Here is a 13,575-nt window from a genome sequence, read left to right on the forward strand (position 1 = left end):
TAGTACTTAGAACTCTTCATTCTCTTTTATGGCTATGTAGTACTCAATTGTGTAGCTGTACTATCTTTAATTCAACAAGTTTCTTACGTAGGTGGCATTTGGGTTGTTTTTAATGTTTTGATATTAAAAATAATGCCACAATTAATAACCTTGTGCATTTGTTGTTTTATTTTTTGCAGATGTATCCCCTGGGTAAATTCCTTTAAAAGGGATTACTGAGTCAAGAGGTAAATGCCTATGAATATACAGTTTTGTTAAATATTGCCAAATTTTCCTTCCATAGCATTTGTTCCATTTTGTTCTTCCAACAGCAGCGTAAGACAGCGCCTATTTTCCTCACAGCCTCACTAAAAGGGTAGGTTGTCAACCTCTTGAATTTTTGTCAATCAATGAGTGATAAACAGTATCTCTATAGTTTCATTTTGAATTCTACTTTGAGTGAAGTTGAACATCTTTTGATATGTTTAAAGAACTTTCTATGTCTTTTTTATTTGTTTGTTTGTTTTTGCGGTACGCGGGCCTCTCACTGCCGTGGCCTCTCCCGTCGCGAAGTACAGGCTCCGGACGCGCAGGCTCAGCGGCCATGGCTCACGCGCCCAGCCGCTCCGCGGCATGTGGGATCTTCCCGGACCGGGGCACGAACCCGCGTCCCCTGCATCGGCAGGCAGACTCCCAACCACTGCGCCACCAGGGAAGCCCTCTATGTCTTTTTTAATGAACTGCCATGTCCTTTGCCCATTTGGGCTTGTTTTTCTAGATTTTTACAGAGCTCTTTATATATTCTAGCTATTGACTATAAATATCATGTAAACTGGTGACTCCTAAACCGTATGCTCATGCCTGAGCTCCAAATTTGCATATCCAACTATCTACTTTTTTTTTTTCCAACTATCTACTTCACACTTCCACTCAGATAACCAATAGGCATCTTACATGTACCATGGCAAAAACAGAACTCTGTATTTTCCCCCTCAGTACATCCTCACTTCAATAAATAAATATATCTCAATACCCAACATCTGACCATTTTTCTGTATCTTCTCTGATACAACCCCGACCAAGCCACCATCATTTATCTCTCTGACTATGGCAGCACTTCCTAGCAGTCCTCCCCACTTCCATCTTTATCTCTCCCCGCCCCCATAATCCATTTTCCCAAATTGTGAGCAGGATGATCTCTTTTTTAAAAAACTTTTCCATTTAAATTAATTAATTAATTTTGGCTGTGCCGGGTCTTAGTTGTGGTATGCGGGATCTTTGTTGTGGCACGCGGGATCTTTTAGTTTTGGCATGTGGACTTTTTTTTTTTCCCCCCGGTATGCGGGCTTCTCACTGTTGTGGCCTCTTCCGCTGCGGAGCACAGGCTCCGGACGCTCAGGCTCAGCGGCCATGGCTCACGGACCCAGCCGCTCCGCGGCATGTGGGATCTTCCCAGACTGGGGCACGAACCCGTGTCCCCTGCATCGGCAGGCGGACTCTCAACCACTGCGCCACCAGGGAAGCCCGGCATGTGGACTTCTTAGTTGCAGCATGTGGACTTCTTAGTTGTGGCATGTGGGATCTAGTTCCCTGACCAGATATTAAACCCGGGCCCCCTGCACTGGGAGTGCAGAGTCTCACCCACTGGACCACCAGGGAAGTCCCCAGGAAGAGCTCTTTTAAGAGTGTAAATCAAATCCTGTAGCTCTTCTCTTTAAAACTCTCCAGTGGATTCCCACAGTAGAAGGAATAAAATAGAATAGAATTCAATCCTTGTTGTGGCTTCAGTGTCTTACAGGATTTGACCCTTGCCTACCTCTCCAGGTGTTTCCCACTACTCTGGCCTTCATTCACCTTGCTCCACTCAACATGGCTTTCTTTTGTCTCCTGAATGTTACAAGTTTGTTACACTCTTAAGACTTTTATACTTTTCTCCTCTTTTTGCAAGAATATTCTTCCTCTCCTCATCTTCCTATGGCTGCCTCCATCTTCCCACTCAGGTCCCCTCCAAAGTAGCCTCATCCTCTATTGCTCTAGTTAGTTTTATTTGAAACTTCTTCCAAAACCAGTTGCTGCGCTGGACATTTCAGTTATATAAGCAATCAAATTCCCTGTCTTTTATAAAACCTATTTGAAGTTTTTTTACCCTCTTGCAACAAAAATAAGTCTGGTTAATATATTTATAGAAATTTATCAACAATAAAGGTAGGGAAATAATGATTTGGGTACAGTTGCCTATTTATCTGAAAAAATTAAGTCAGATCCCCTACCTCTTATGATATAAAAAGTTATTCCTAGTAGATTAAAAAACTAAACATGAAAAACCGAAACTAGGGACTTCCCTGGTGGTCCAGTGCTTAAGACTTCACCTTCCAATGCAGGAGGTGCGGGTTTGATCCCTGGCTGGGGAGCTAAGATCCCATGCGCCTTGCAGCCAAAAAACCAAAACATAAAACAGAAACAATATTGTAACAAATTCAATAAAGACTTAAAAAAAAAGAAAAAAAAAACCAAAACCATAAAAATATTAGGGAAATATTGGAAAACTATTGAGAATACATTTATGAATTTGGAGGTGAGAAAGGCCTTCTTGGACAAGATAAAAAATCCAGAAGCTCTGAAAAGATATATAGGTTGACCATTAAAATGTAAAGCTTCTGTAAGTAAATAACACTGTTAGTGTTATTAAAATTAAAAGACAAATAAATAACAAACTGGAAGAAAATACACCATATATAACATACAAAAAATTACTATCCAGAACACTTAAGAGCACCTGCAAATCAATAATAAAAGACAAACAGCCAATGACAAATGGGCAGAAGATATATAAAATTTATTGTAGATGAAATACAAACAGCTAATAAAAATATGAAAAGATTCCTAACCTCACTGATATTCAGGGAAATGCTTATTAAAATGACATTAGGGACTTCCCTGGTGGTGCAATTGTTAAGAATCCACCTCCCAGGGGCTTCCCTGGTGGTGCAGTGGTTAAGAATCTGACTGCCAATGCAGGAGACACGGGTTCAAGCCCTGGTCTGGGAAGATCCCACATGCCATGGAGCAACTAAGCCTGTGAGCCACAACTACTGAGCCCGTGTGCCACAACTACTGAAGCCTGTGTGCCTAGAGCCTGTGCTCTGCAACAAGAGAAGCCACTGCAATGAGAAGCCTGCGAGCTGCAACCAGAGAAAGCCCGCATGCAACAACAAAGACCCAATGCTGCCAAAATAAATAAATAAATAAATTTATTTAAAAAAACAAAAAATAAAATGACATTAATATACTATAATCTTTTGTCCATCAGATTAGCAGACATAAAGAAGATTGATAAAAACCAGTGTTGGCACAGATGTACAGAAACAAATGTGTTCATACACTGTTGGTATATCATTGGTGTGATACTTTTTGAGAGTAATTTGTCAATATCTATTAAATGAAAAAGTGTTCATGACTTTTGATCTAGTAATTCTAAGGGGGTAGGTAAGTCTCCTGAAAAATCACTCATATAAGTGCCTAGATAGGTATGCATGCTCCTTGCAGCATTGCTTGTAAGTAATGAAAAACTTTAATTAACCTAACCATTTACCAAAATGGAAAACTATGTGGGAGTTAAAAAGAATGAAGTAAAGCCATAGGTACTGACTATACTATTAAGGAAAAAGGCAAGTTCAGAATAAATGTACAATATGATCATATCTATGTGAGGAAGATAAAACAGAGGTACATGTTTCTGCATGTTCATAGATGCATAAAAAAATGTCCGAAAGGATTCATACAAAGCTGGTAACAGTAGTTTGCCCTGGAGAGGGGTGTGGGATTGCGTGAGTGTTGGGAGGAGGAGAGGTTGAGGGATTACCTTTGCTTTATCTGCATCTTTGAAAAATTATAACTAGAATTTTAATCCAGTAATCTGAAAAAAATAAACGAGAAATAAAAAGAAGCATAACTTTTGGAGATATTGAAAATTCTAAAAATGCATTCAGTTGATAATAACATAGAAATGTAGGGGTATTTGCTGATATCTGATAGACACGGTTAGCCAGCACTGACAGCAAAAAGGCATACACTTTGGAGTGAGACAGACTTGGATTTGAATTCTAGTTCTTCCATTTACTGTGTGACATGGACACGTCATTTAACGTCTCCGAGTTCTAGGATAATAAATGGAACCTACTGCAAGGGGGTGTTATGAGGATCGAGGAGAAAACAGAATCTCTAGCACATAGTAGGTGTTCAGTTAAGTGGTGGGTATTATTATTATTATTATTGATGGTTAAAATATGGTCTGTAAGCCAATGAGAAGTGAGAAGAAGATGAATGGTGATCAAATAGAATTGAATCACACAGGTTTAATCTGCAGACTAGACCATCTCACCATCAAGGATTCTTCATTATTTGCTCCATATATTCCTATTGTTATTCATTTGTTCATCCATCCATTCACTCATTCATCCAATAGGTATTTATTGAGCACTTCTTTTGTTAGGCTTTAGATATACATTAGAAATAAATGACTGTCCCTATTTTCTGGGAGTTGACATCTTCCCCCAATGGGAGGAAGAGACACATAGCTAGTTGGCAACAGAGCTTGGGAGTTACCCACCTGGGCATTGGACCAGACAATCTGGGTCTGATTTCCAGCTCTGTCACTTACTGCTCTATGACTTTAGACGAATTATTTAACCTGTTTAGTCCCACCATCTATAAAATGACTTGACAACTGTTCCTGCCAGTTTAGAGGATTAAACGAGTTGATCCAAAGTAAAGCACTTTGTCCAGTGCCTGGCACATGGTATACACTAGTAAATGTTAGCCATTTTTATTTCCAGGCAATTATGCCACTGTGCAGTCAATGTTATCACAGGTGAATTCTGAGAGAAGGGAGTAACTACCAGATCTAAACATACTTGTCTATCTAGCAAAATACATACATTAAATAATAATGGATCCCTCTGTATTATTAAAATTTTTTTTTTTTGGTATTTATTTGGCTGCGTCAGGTCTTAATTGCGGCACACGGGATTTTCGTTGTGGCATGCAGAATCTTTTGTTGCAGTGTGCGGGCTTCTCTCTAGCTGTGGCGCTCAGGCTCGAGAGTGCGTGGGCTCAAGTTGCCCTGCAGCCCGTGGGATCTTAGTTCCCTGACCAGGGATCGAACCCGCGTCCCCTGCATCGGAAGGTGGATTCTTAACCACTGGACCACTAGGGAAGTCCCAATCCCTCTACATTATTAATCACCAGTTAATATAGAACTGGAATAAGAACTGCTAGTCAGCATGAGATAAGCAATGTGATATAATTTCTGTGCAAAGCAAAGAAACTTCACATTTTAGTCTTGGGACATTATCTAGTATGAATGGAACAGTTCTGTTAGGCTTTGAAAATATTGGAAATTTCTGCCCTGGATCTCCAGGAATACCTTCATGGACTGAATTCTAAGTTCCAGGGACCTGTCTTCCCCAGGATGGAAACTACTGATCTAGGAAAAAAAGGAAGGAAAGGAGAGAAGGAGAAGAGGAAGTAGACGTTTACAGAGCAACTACCATATATATATGTTAGGGGTTAGGTGCTTTATCTCTTTAGCCTTGCTGATGTGCCATAAGGCTGGTCTACTATCCCCATTTTAGAGATAAGTGAACAAGGGCTCGAAGAGGTTAAATAATGTGTTCCCTGGTGGTCCAGTGGTTAAGACTTCACCTTCCAGTGCAGGGGGTGTGGGTTCGATCCCTAGCTGGGGAGCTAAGATCCCACATGCCTCATGGCCAAAACATAAAAAGAAGCAATATTGTAAGAAATTCAAAAAAGACTTTAAAAATGGTCCACATCAAAAAAAAAAAAAAAAAAGTGTTCTGGGTCAACAGCTAATCTGTGCCAGAATTCCAGGTCTTCTGATTCTATGCCTGGACCTCTTCCCTGGACATCAACCTGCATCTCATGAGAGGATGAGAGAGAAGTCATCCTTCTGTTTGTGGCACTCTCCCATATGTTTCTCAGTTGGGAGAGGGATTGGGGCAAAGACCAATTGCAGCGATGATCACTGATCACTGTCTTCCCACTCCAGATCCTAGAAGGGGAGCTCGGCTTTTTTTTTTTTTTTTTTGCCATGCTGTGTGATCTTAGTTCCCCGACTAGGGATTGAACCTGGGCCCTCGGCAGTGAGAGCGTGGAGTCCTAACCTTTGGACTGCCAGGGAGTTCCCTCATTGTCTGCTTTCTACGTCAGCTAAAATTTCATTTTACACCTAACCACCACTTTGGGTTCAAAGCTACTGCCTGACACTGACATGTTGTAGATGTAGTATGACTATTCCTGTATGTCTCTATCTATTGATGAGGATCCTGTTCTTGCAGTATTACAAGCTAGTACCAAAAGGGGATAATCAGTGAGAGAGGGACCAGGCTGGGGGATTGTGGCTGAGGATATAATGGTGTCTGTCCCTGGTGGACTTTTCCTGGGGAACTCTTAGTGAGGAAGTCAGCATCCAGGTTGGGAATTTCCAAGTCTCCATGTGCCTGTGGGGAGACAGGGCCCCTGGGGTAGAGGCCTCTTGAGTCTTGTCCTTCCTCCACCACCTGCACTGAAGTTATCTATTATTGAAAGTCAGAGAAGTATGGTGCCATAACCCTACTCTTTGGTCCCTTTCTGCCCTTGAAGATCTGGGTCCTAGAGAGACAGAACCCCAACACTCCTGTGTACTATCAGCTGATTGCCAAGTTGGGACACCTGGTCTGATAGCTATGCCTGCACTAGCTAGAAACCACAGGATAGAATTTTGACATGGAATTTATCTAGGAAAATTTGGTTTATCTACTCTGTGCCTACTGTCCACCTTCTGGGTTCTTGTGAGGAGTAAAATGAAATAATAAATGAGAAAGTGCCTAGTAAACTTTAAAATGCAGCAAACTTATTATTGTCATTAGTATTATAGAATCGTGAGGCTGGAAATGACTGTAAAGATCATCTAGTCTAGTTCCCCAGATGTAGCAGGAATCCTTCTATACCACCTCTGACCAATTGTTAACCAGCTTTTTTTTTTTTTTTTTTTGTTAGCCAGCTTTAATTGTACACTTGCAGTGACAGGGATCTCATTCCCTGAAAGGTAGCCCCTTCTCTCTGGTCAACTCTGAGAAAAAGTTCTTCTTTAGTACCCACTGACCTCCAGGATTTAAGGACAGTCTTCACAGCCCAAGTCATTTTTTTTTTTTTTTTACCCCCAGAGTACTTTTGCCTGATATTTCCATCAGAGAATAATTTTCAGATTCTTCATTCCCTGGGACTCTGCCCACGCCAGCCGGCAGCGTATAATGGTGCCCAGAACAAACACAGCTAGCACTGCTGATGTGACCTAATCAGGGCAAAGTGCAGGACAGGCATCACCTCCTGTAATTTACACACTGTGACTCTTTTTTTTTCTTTTTTTCCAATGGTGAATTCTACCAAGAGTCTCTGTGGCTCTATTAATGAAGCACGGAATGAGTGCTTTTCAGCAGTTGCATCGAATTTGCTCGTTTTAAGTTTGTAAGTGGCAAATATTCCCAAATCTTTCTCACCTAAATGACATCAGCTTCCCAGATTTACAATTAGTTTAAATGGACCCAGGTTAAGAAATATGATATTGTCAGCACCATAGAAGATAGGCTTTTAGGTACTATCCTTTATGCCATGCACTTCCCTCCCTGGTTCAGGAATCACTGTCATGGCTTCTGTGACAGTGGTTCTCTTTCCATCTTTACAGTTTACCAACTATGTATGCATGAGGTTTAGTTTTGCCTGTTTTGGAACTTTATATAAATGGAATCATGCTGTATGTATTATTTTATAATTTACTTCTTTTTCTCAAAGTTATGTTTGTGAGGTTCATCTCCATTGAATACGTAGCTGTAGTTTGTTCATTATTATTGCTGTAGCATATTCCATTGTATGAATATTTTAAAATTTATTTATCTATTCTGTTGATGAACACTTGGGTTATTTATTTATTGTATTATAAACTATGCCACCTTAGATATTCTTGTGTCTCCTATGGCACATGTACAATGTAATTGATAAGCAATCATTACATGTGTTTAAATCTTATCTCCCAATTTCTTTCAAAATATAAGAATCATGTCTTTTACACTTAATAAAGGCTTTGAGCACACACTAATTTTCTTTAAAACATATGCCTAGGGGGTGGAATTCCTGGGTCTTAGAGTTTACCTAAAAATATGAAAATGTACATAACCCCTGCGTGCTCCTATGTGATTTCCAAATTGCTTTTTCAACCACCTCCTTTGCATGGGGAGCTCTACGTGTTTAGATCTACGTGTTTAGATCAGCAACCTGAGCCTTTCTGAGTGACCTTGATCTTGAGGGCATGGCTTCAAGTCCCAGATTATCAATGGCAATAAACATGCCTCTTGCTCACTAGGAGGAGCCCCTTTTGTGGAGGGCATCAGCATCTGCTATCTTTATGGTTCCTGCCTTGTGTTGGTCATCACCAGAGAGAGGGTGCACTGGGCTGTCCTATCCTGGACAAAGGTCTCCATGTTCAGCATGGATCTGCTTATCCAGGAAAGTCATTTAATGGGGGATTGGGGAAGCCACCCTGCTTGCTCTATAAAAGGCATACCAGCCATTCGAATATATTAGCTGCTTAAAAAACTCAAGTCTGTATATAGGTCCTTCCCTAATGTTAGCAGGGTTTGGGGCAAAAGTACAAACAGATGCAACACGTCTACCTAAATTATTTAAAATTATAAATCACTCCAACTGTTAATCTTAATATATTCTATTCTATCTTGACAAATATGCATCTTTAATGACATGGAAGACCAGGTTCAAATTTAGAATTCCTGGACTCCTCAGGTTTATGCATTTGAATGAGGTGCTGGTGGGAGCCCTGGCCCTGGGCCACCTGCCATCTTTTTCCATCTCTCTCTCCTGCACTAGGGATCTGTGTACACAGAAGCTCAAATGTCCAAGTGATGTGCCCCCTGCCCCAAACACAGCTGCCCCTTAGCCACTTCTAGGGATCCACAGACTCTGCCTTAGAGAAGATGGACCTGGGAAGAGCCCAGCCATTTGGGGAGGGAATTCTGGGGTCACAAGTTCCCAGAACTTGGTCCTGAAGGAGAGACACAGACACCATGTGGGCATTTCCCCTAGAACCTGTGGAAGGAATGTGGACAGAGCTGGGGTAGAGGTGCGCCTCTAATGTATGGTGCCTATGCACAGGTGTAAGGGCGGTATTGTCTGCCTATCTCCTCTCTCCCCTCACGGGTGCAGGAACTGTATCTGGCAGTATCCCCAGCACCTATCACGGTACCTGGATCTTAAAAGTCACATCCTATATAGGTGCTTAATGGAAAGGACGTCAGACACAGTTCCGCACACTTCACTTCATTTAAACTTTTAATAGCCATTATTGCAGACGAAGGCTGTGAGGTTCAAAGAGGTTAAATGACTCGCCCAAGGTCACACAGCTACAACAGACAGTGGCTGGATTTGCCAGCCACTACTAGCCTACTCTCTCGCCCTTCTTTTCATTAGTATTCTTTCTTTGCCTCTGTGCTGGGGCGGAGGGCCCGGAGCGGCCCCTGCACAAGGCCGGGCCTTCCCCGCCGCCACTCTCCTTCTCTTCCCTCTCCCCCTCCTTCCCTATTCAGCCTCCCCCTCCCCCACCCCACCCTACCCGCCGCGCTCCCACAGCCCGCTCCGCTCCTCCTTCAGCCTCCCCCTCTCGCCGCGCTCCCCAACCCCTCGCGAAGCCCCGCCCCTTCCCTCAGGGGGACGTCACGTGCCGCCCCATCCCCCCGCGCCTGCGCGCTGCTTATTTCCCGCTGTCAGGATGAGGAGGCGGAGGTCGGCGCTCGGGTCCGTCTCTGCCCGCGGCTGTGGCGGCGCCGGCGGCTCCAGCCTTAGCGGTTCCTCCCTGGGCGGCGGCGGCGGCGGCTCGGTCGACGCCTCCTCCGCCAGCTGAGCCTGTGGGAGCCCGGGACGCCGCTTCCCCGCCCATCCCCGCTCCCCGAGGCCGGCCGCCCGGCCATGGCGCAGCCGGGCCCGGCTCCTCAGCCTGACGGTGAGTCGCCCACCATGGCAGGCGCGGCGGGCGCGGCCTTCCCGGCGCCGGCGTCGCGGGGAGACCTCCGGGCGGCGGGAAGGGCGCGCGCAGGCCCCGGGGGTGACCCTGCCGGGCGGAGGCGGGAGCGCGCGGGTTCCGGCGCCGGCTGCGCGCGAGGGCGGTGCGGGGGCCTGGGCGGCCGTCGCTGGGGAGGGGGCGGGAGGTGCCGGCTTTAGCCCTGGCTGGGGTGGGGGTGGAGGGAGGGGCGTGAGGGGGCTGCTGGGGACCAGGCAGAAGCTGGGGAGCGTGGAGAGGGAGCTGCTGTGGGTAGCGGTGGGGCCGGCACGTGGGTTCTGCCCGTGGGGAGGATGGAAATCAGGAACATGTGCTATATTCGTTAAAGAAAAAAAAAATTGCTTAGGTAGTGGTGATGTGCCCTCCCCACGCCCCGCCCCCCATCCATGCCACTGAGCGCTTTGAGCTCAGTTTTGTGGCGTGAAACTGGTTGGGATCAGTAGCTGGATTTAGTAGCGTTCCTTGAGAGGCATTGTGGCTTAATGGTAAGTGCTGGGGCCTGGGCGTCTGCAGGACCTGGAGCCTTCACTAACAAGCACTATGCAGGTTTCTTAGCCTTTTTGAACTTGAGTATTCTCATGAAAAGAGGTTAATTCGAGCCTTTATATTTTACTTAGAAAGGAGGCAACATGTATTATGTAAACCGGTTAGTATTATTAAGGCGTTTTTTGGAAATAATGAGGAGAATGGTGAAGTCGAGGAAGCGTGTCTTTTATAGCACTTATATCCAAGGAAGGAAAAAGAGCCCCATCCTAATTAGTCCCAGGTGGTTGTCAGTCCTTCATGACCTTCTGGGAAATTGGCTTAAGCTCTGCTTCGGAGATTGACCACGTGGTTCCAGGTTTTACTACCTGGAGTTATGTTTGGAAAGACTGTGCCTGGTCCTTGGCAAGGTACTGCTGTATCTGGGCGAGAGAGTTCTTTCAGGTGTATTTCTGTAATCAGCGTGTGTGCTTAGAATCTTGTGTGAGTGGAATGTCGGGATTTGGTGCTGGGCCCATGGTAGGTCCTTAAAAACCTGCCTTTGCCTAGGATTGTCTCTTAAAATAATCTTTCATGAAGACCTTACTCTCTTTTGTTGCCTTTGAGGAACCTGAAACAATGTTATCAGATTTTAATGCTAGCTGCTTTCTTGGAAGTGTGTTCCAAAGCCTTTTTGCCTCTAGTTTTAGGTTTTGTTAGTTGCCTAAGGAGACATGTCTGGTACCCACATCTGGAGTTGTGTAAGAATCTGGTTGCTGTTTCTGTTTCAGTAGAACAGAAGGGAGGCATTTCTGGTGGACTGTTAGAGGAAACAGGGATGTTTTCAGGCTACATTTTAATCCTCACCTTTTGCATTTGGTGTCAGGGAAGAAAACTTCCCGTTTCCACAAACACCTCTTTGTTTTTGCAGACAGAGGCAGAATAGAGAGAGCTCCAGTGGCTTCTGGTTCTGATCTGGAGGGGTAGGTATGCTTAGCTGGCAGCTGCCTTCTCTTGAGTTGCATGGAAACAAACGTCTAGGACGGCTCAGGTGACATGACAGTCTGGAATCAAAATTCCCTGCCTCTTTCTAGATGTGAAATGGTCTTCCTTGTAAATAGGCAGAAGTGACTAAGCACTTGAAAGAGGCTAGGAAAAATTAGCTTTAGGAAATCTTGTATTCTTAGTACAGGTTTATTCCCTGTTTTTCAAATCCTGTGACCGTGGGATGAGATTTAGTTTGCATAGATTGCAGTATTTATTTTCAGTTAATGTAGTAAATGAGCAGCCACAGCTACTGTTTACAGAAGGAGAGAGAATTCGGTGTATTTGAACGCTTTGTATCAGTGTCTTAGAAGTTCATCTTGGGGATTTAATTTTTCTCTTTGGCTGAACTTAACATAGATCACTTCTTAACACTTTAGCTTTAAGCATGCTTGAATTTCCTAGCCCTGCTGATATCAAAAAAAAAAACAAAAACAAAAAAACCAAACAGTTGCAGAATTCTTTTGAGTTAAACTGGCAGTAAAAGATAACTTTACTTTTTGACTTTAATCTAGCTTTTATCCCATTTTATTTATTTATTTGGCTGCACTGCGTGGCTTGTGTGCTCTTAGTTCCCTGACCAGGGATTGAACCCAGGCCCTCGGCAGTGAGAGCGCAGAGTCCTAACCACTGGACCTCCAGGGAATTCCCAGGTATCCCATTTTAGAGGCAGTTTTATTTTACGTTGACATTGTTTTCTTTTCCTTCTTTGACATAGGTTTATTTTTCATGGAGATATCGTAGATTAAGAAAAGAATTCATTTGTGTGTAAATCGACAGGTCAAAACGTAATAATTTTCTTTTAATTCTCTTTAATTTTTTCTTTTGTAAGTTTTTCGAAAACTATTTTTTTGATCATGCATCTTAGTTTACTCGTTCAGAACAAAGGTAACTTTAATAGTCAAAAAAATTTCAGCTTATTATTTCATTTTACCTTGATAATTCAAAGACTATATAGAATGTAAAATTTTTAAAATTTTAATATTTTTAAATCTAAGTTAAACTCTATCTTAGAAGCATTTGCTCTGATTTTACTTCATTTCTTTTTTATTTAAAAACACTGTATTCTAAAATCCTTCCATTAAAAAAGTATGGCTATTAAGAAGTGTGTCTCCTCCCATCTCCCAAAGGAAACCAGTATTAAGTTTTCTATCCTTCTTGACTTTTTTCTATAGTTAACACAGACATGCTACCTTTTTCCCCTGAAATGGACATGCTTTACATACATAGGTCTGCAACTTGTCTATTTTGCTTATAAGTGTTAGCTATAATTATCATATACTTGTAAATGGTTATGTGGCCATATAATGTGCTATAGACACTGCATGCATTATTTCAGGAAATCTTCTTATCAGTGAGGTGGGTACTATTATAATATTGTTCCTGTTTTATTGATGAGGAAACTGAAGCACAGAGAAGTTGAAAGTGCCTAGAGTTACATAGCTAGAAGTGAGGGGAGCCAGGATTCAAATCCAGGTCACCTGATGCCAGAGCCCTCGATCTGTTTACTAGATCGTGGACTACTTTCCAGTTCAATGTTATAGATCTACCTCATTCTTGTTAAAGAATGTTCTGTCATACGCATGTACCACACATGATTTATTTGCCTATATCTTTATTGATGTTTTAATTTTTTCATTATAAGCAGTTCTGTAATAAATATTCTTGTACATATTTTTCAGGTACTTTTGCTTTTACTTCTGTAAGACTGTGAATTAAAGGGCATGAGCTCTGAGTGAATTAAATTTTAATAACCATTGCTAGCTTACTCTCAAAAAGTATCAATTTACATACCTGCCAATAGTATATGAGAGGGTGGATTTCCTCTACACTTTTACAAACCCTGGATAATGTCAGTTGTTTTAAGTTTGTATCTTGTGATAGACAAAAAAAAAAAAAAGGTATTCTTCAGTTAACAAATGTTTGTGTGCCCAGTCTAGACCAAGCCTTATGCTAGGCCCTAGGAA

General features: G+C 42.8%; 1 protein-coding gene across 3 annotated transcripts in view; it reads left to right on the forward strand.

The window, feature by feature from the left end:
- Positions 1-9,759: 9,759 nt before the first annotated feature.
- RABEP1 (rabaptin, RAB GTPase binding effector protein 1) overlaps positions 9,760-13,575 on the forward strand; it is a 99,165-nt gene continuing 95,349 nt past the window's right edge. For 2 of the 3 annotated variants that reach the window (XR_013825129.1, XM_079905773.1), the window contains exon 1: positions 9,761-10,045. Coding sequence is in view for 2 of the 3 variants with exons in the window: in XM_079905773.1 (XP_079761899.1) it covers positions 10,012-10,045 (34 nt within the window). In the remaining variant the exon portion in view is untranslated. Of the gene's footprint in view, positions 10,046-13,575 lie in introns of all 3 variants that reach the window. The other variant, XM_079905774.1, reaches the window with a different exon arrangement.

Source organism: Stenella coeruleoalba (genome assembly GCF_951394435.1).
Source record: "Stenella coeruleoalba genome assembly, chromosome: 19".
NCBI classification, from domain to species: Eukaryota; Metazoa; Chordata; class Mammalia; order Artiodactyla; family Delphinidae; genus Stenella; species Stenella coeruleoalba.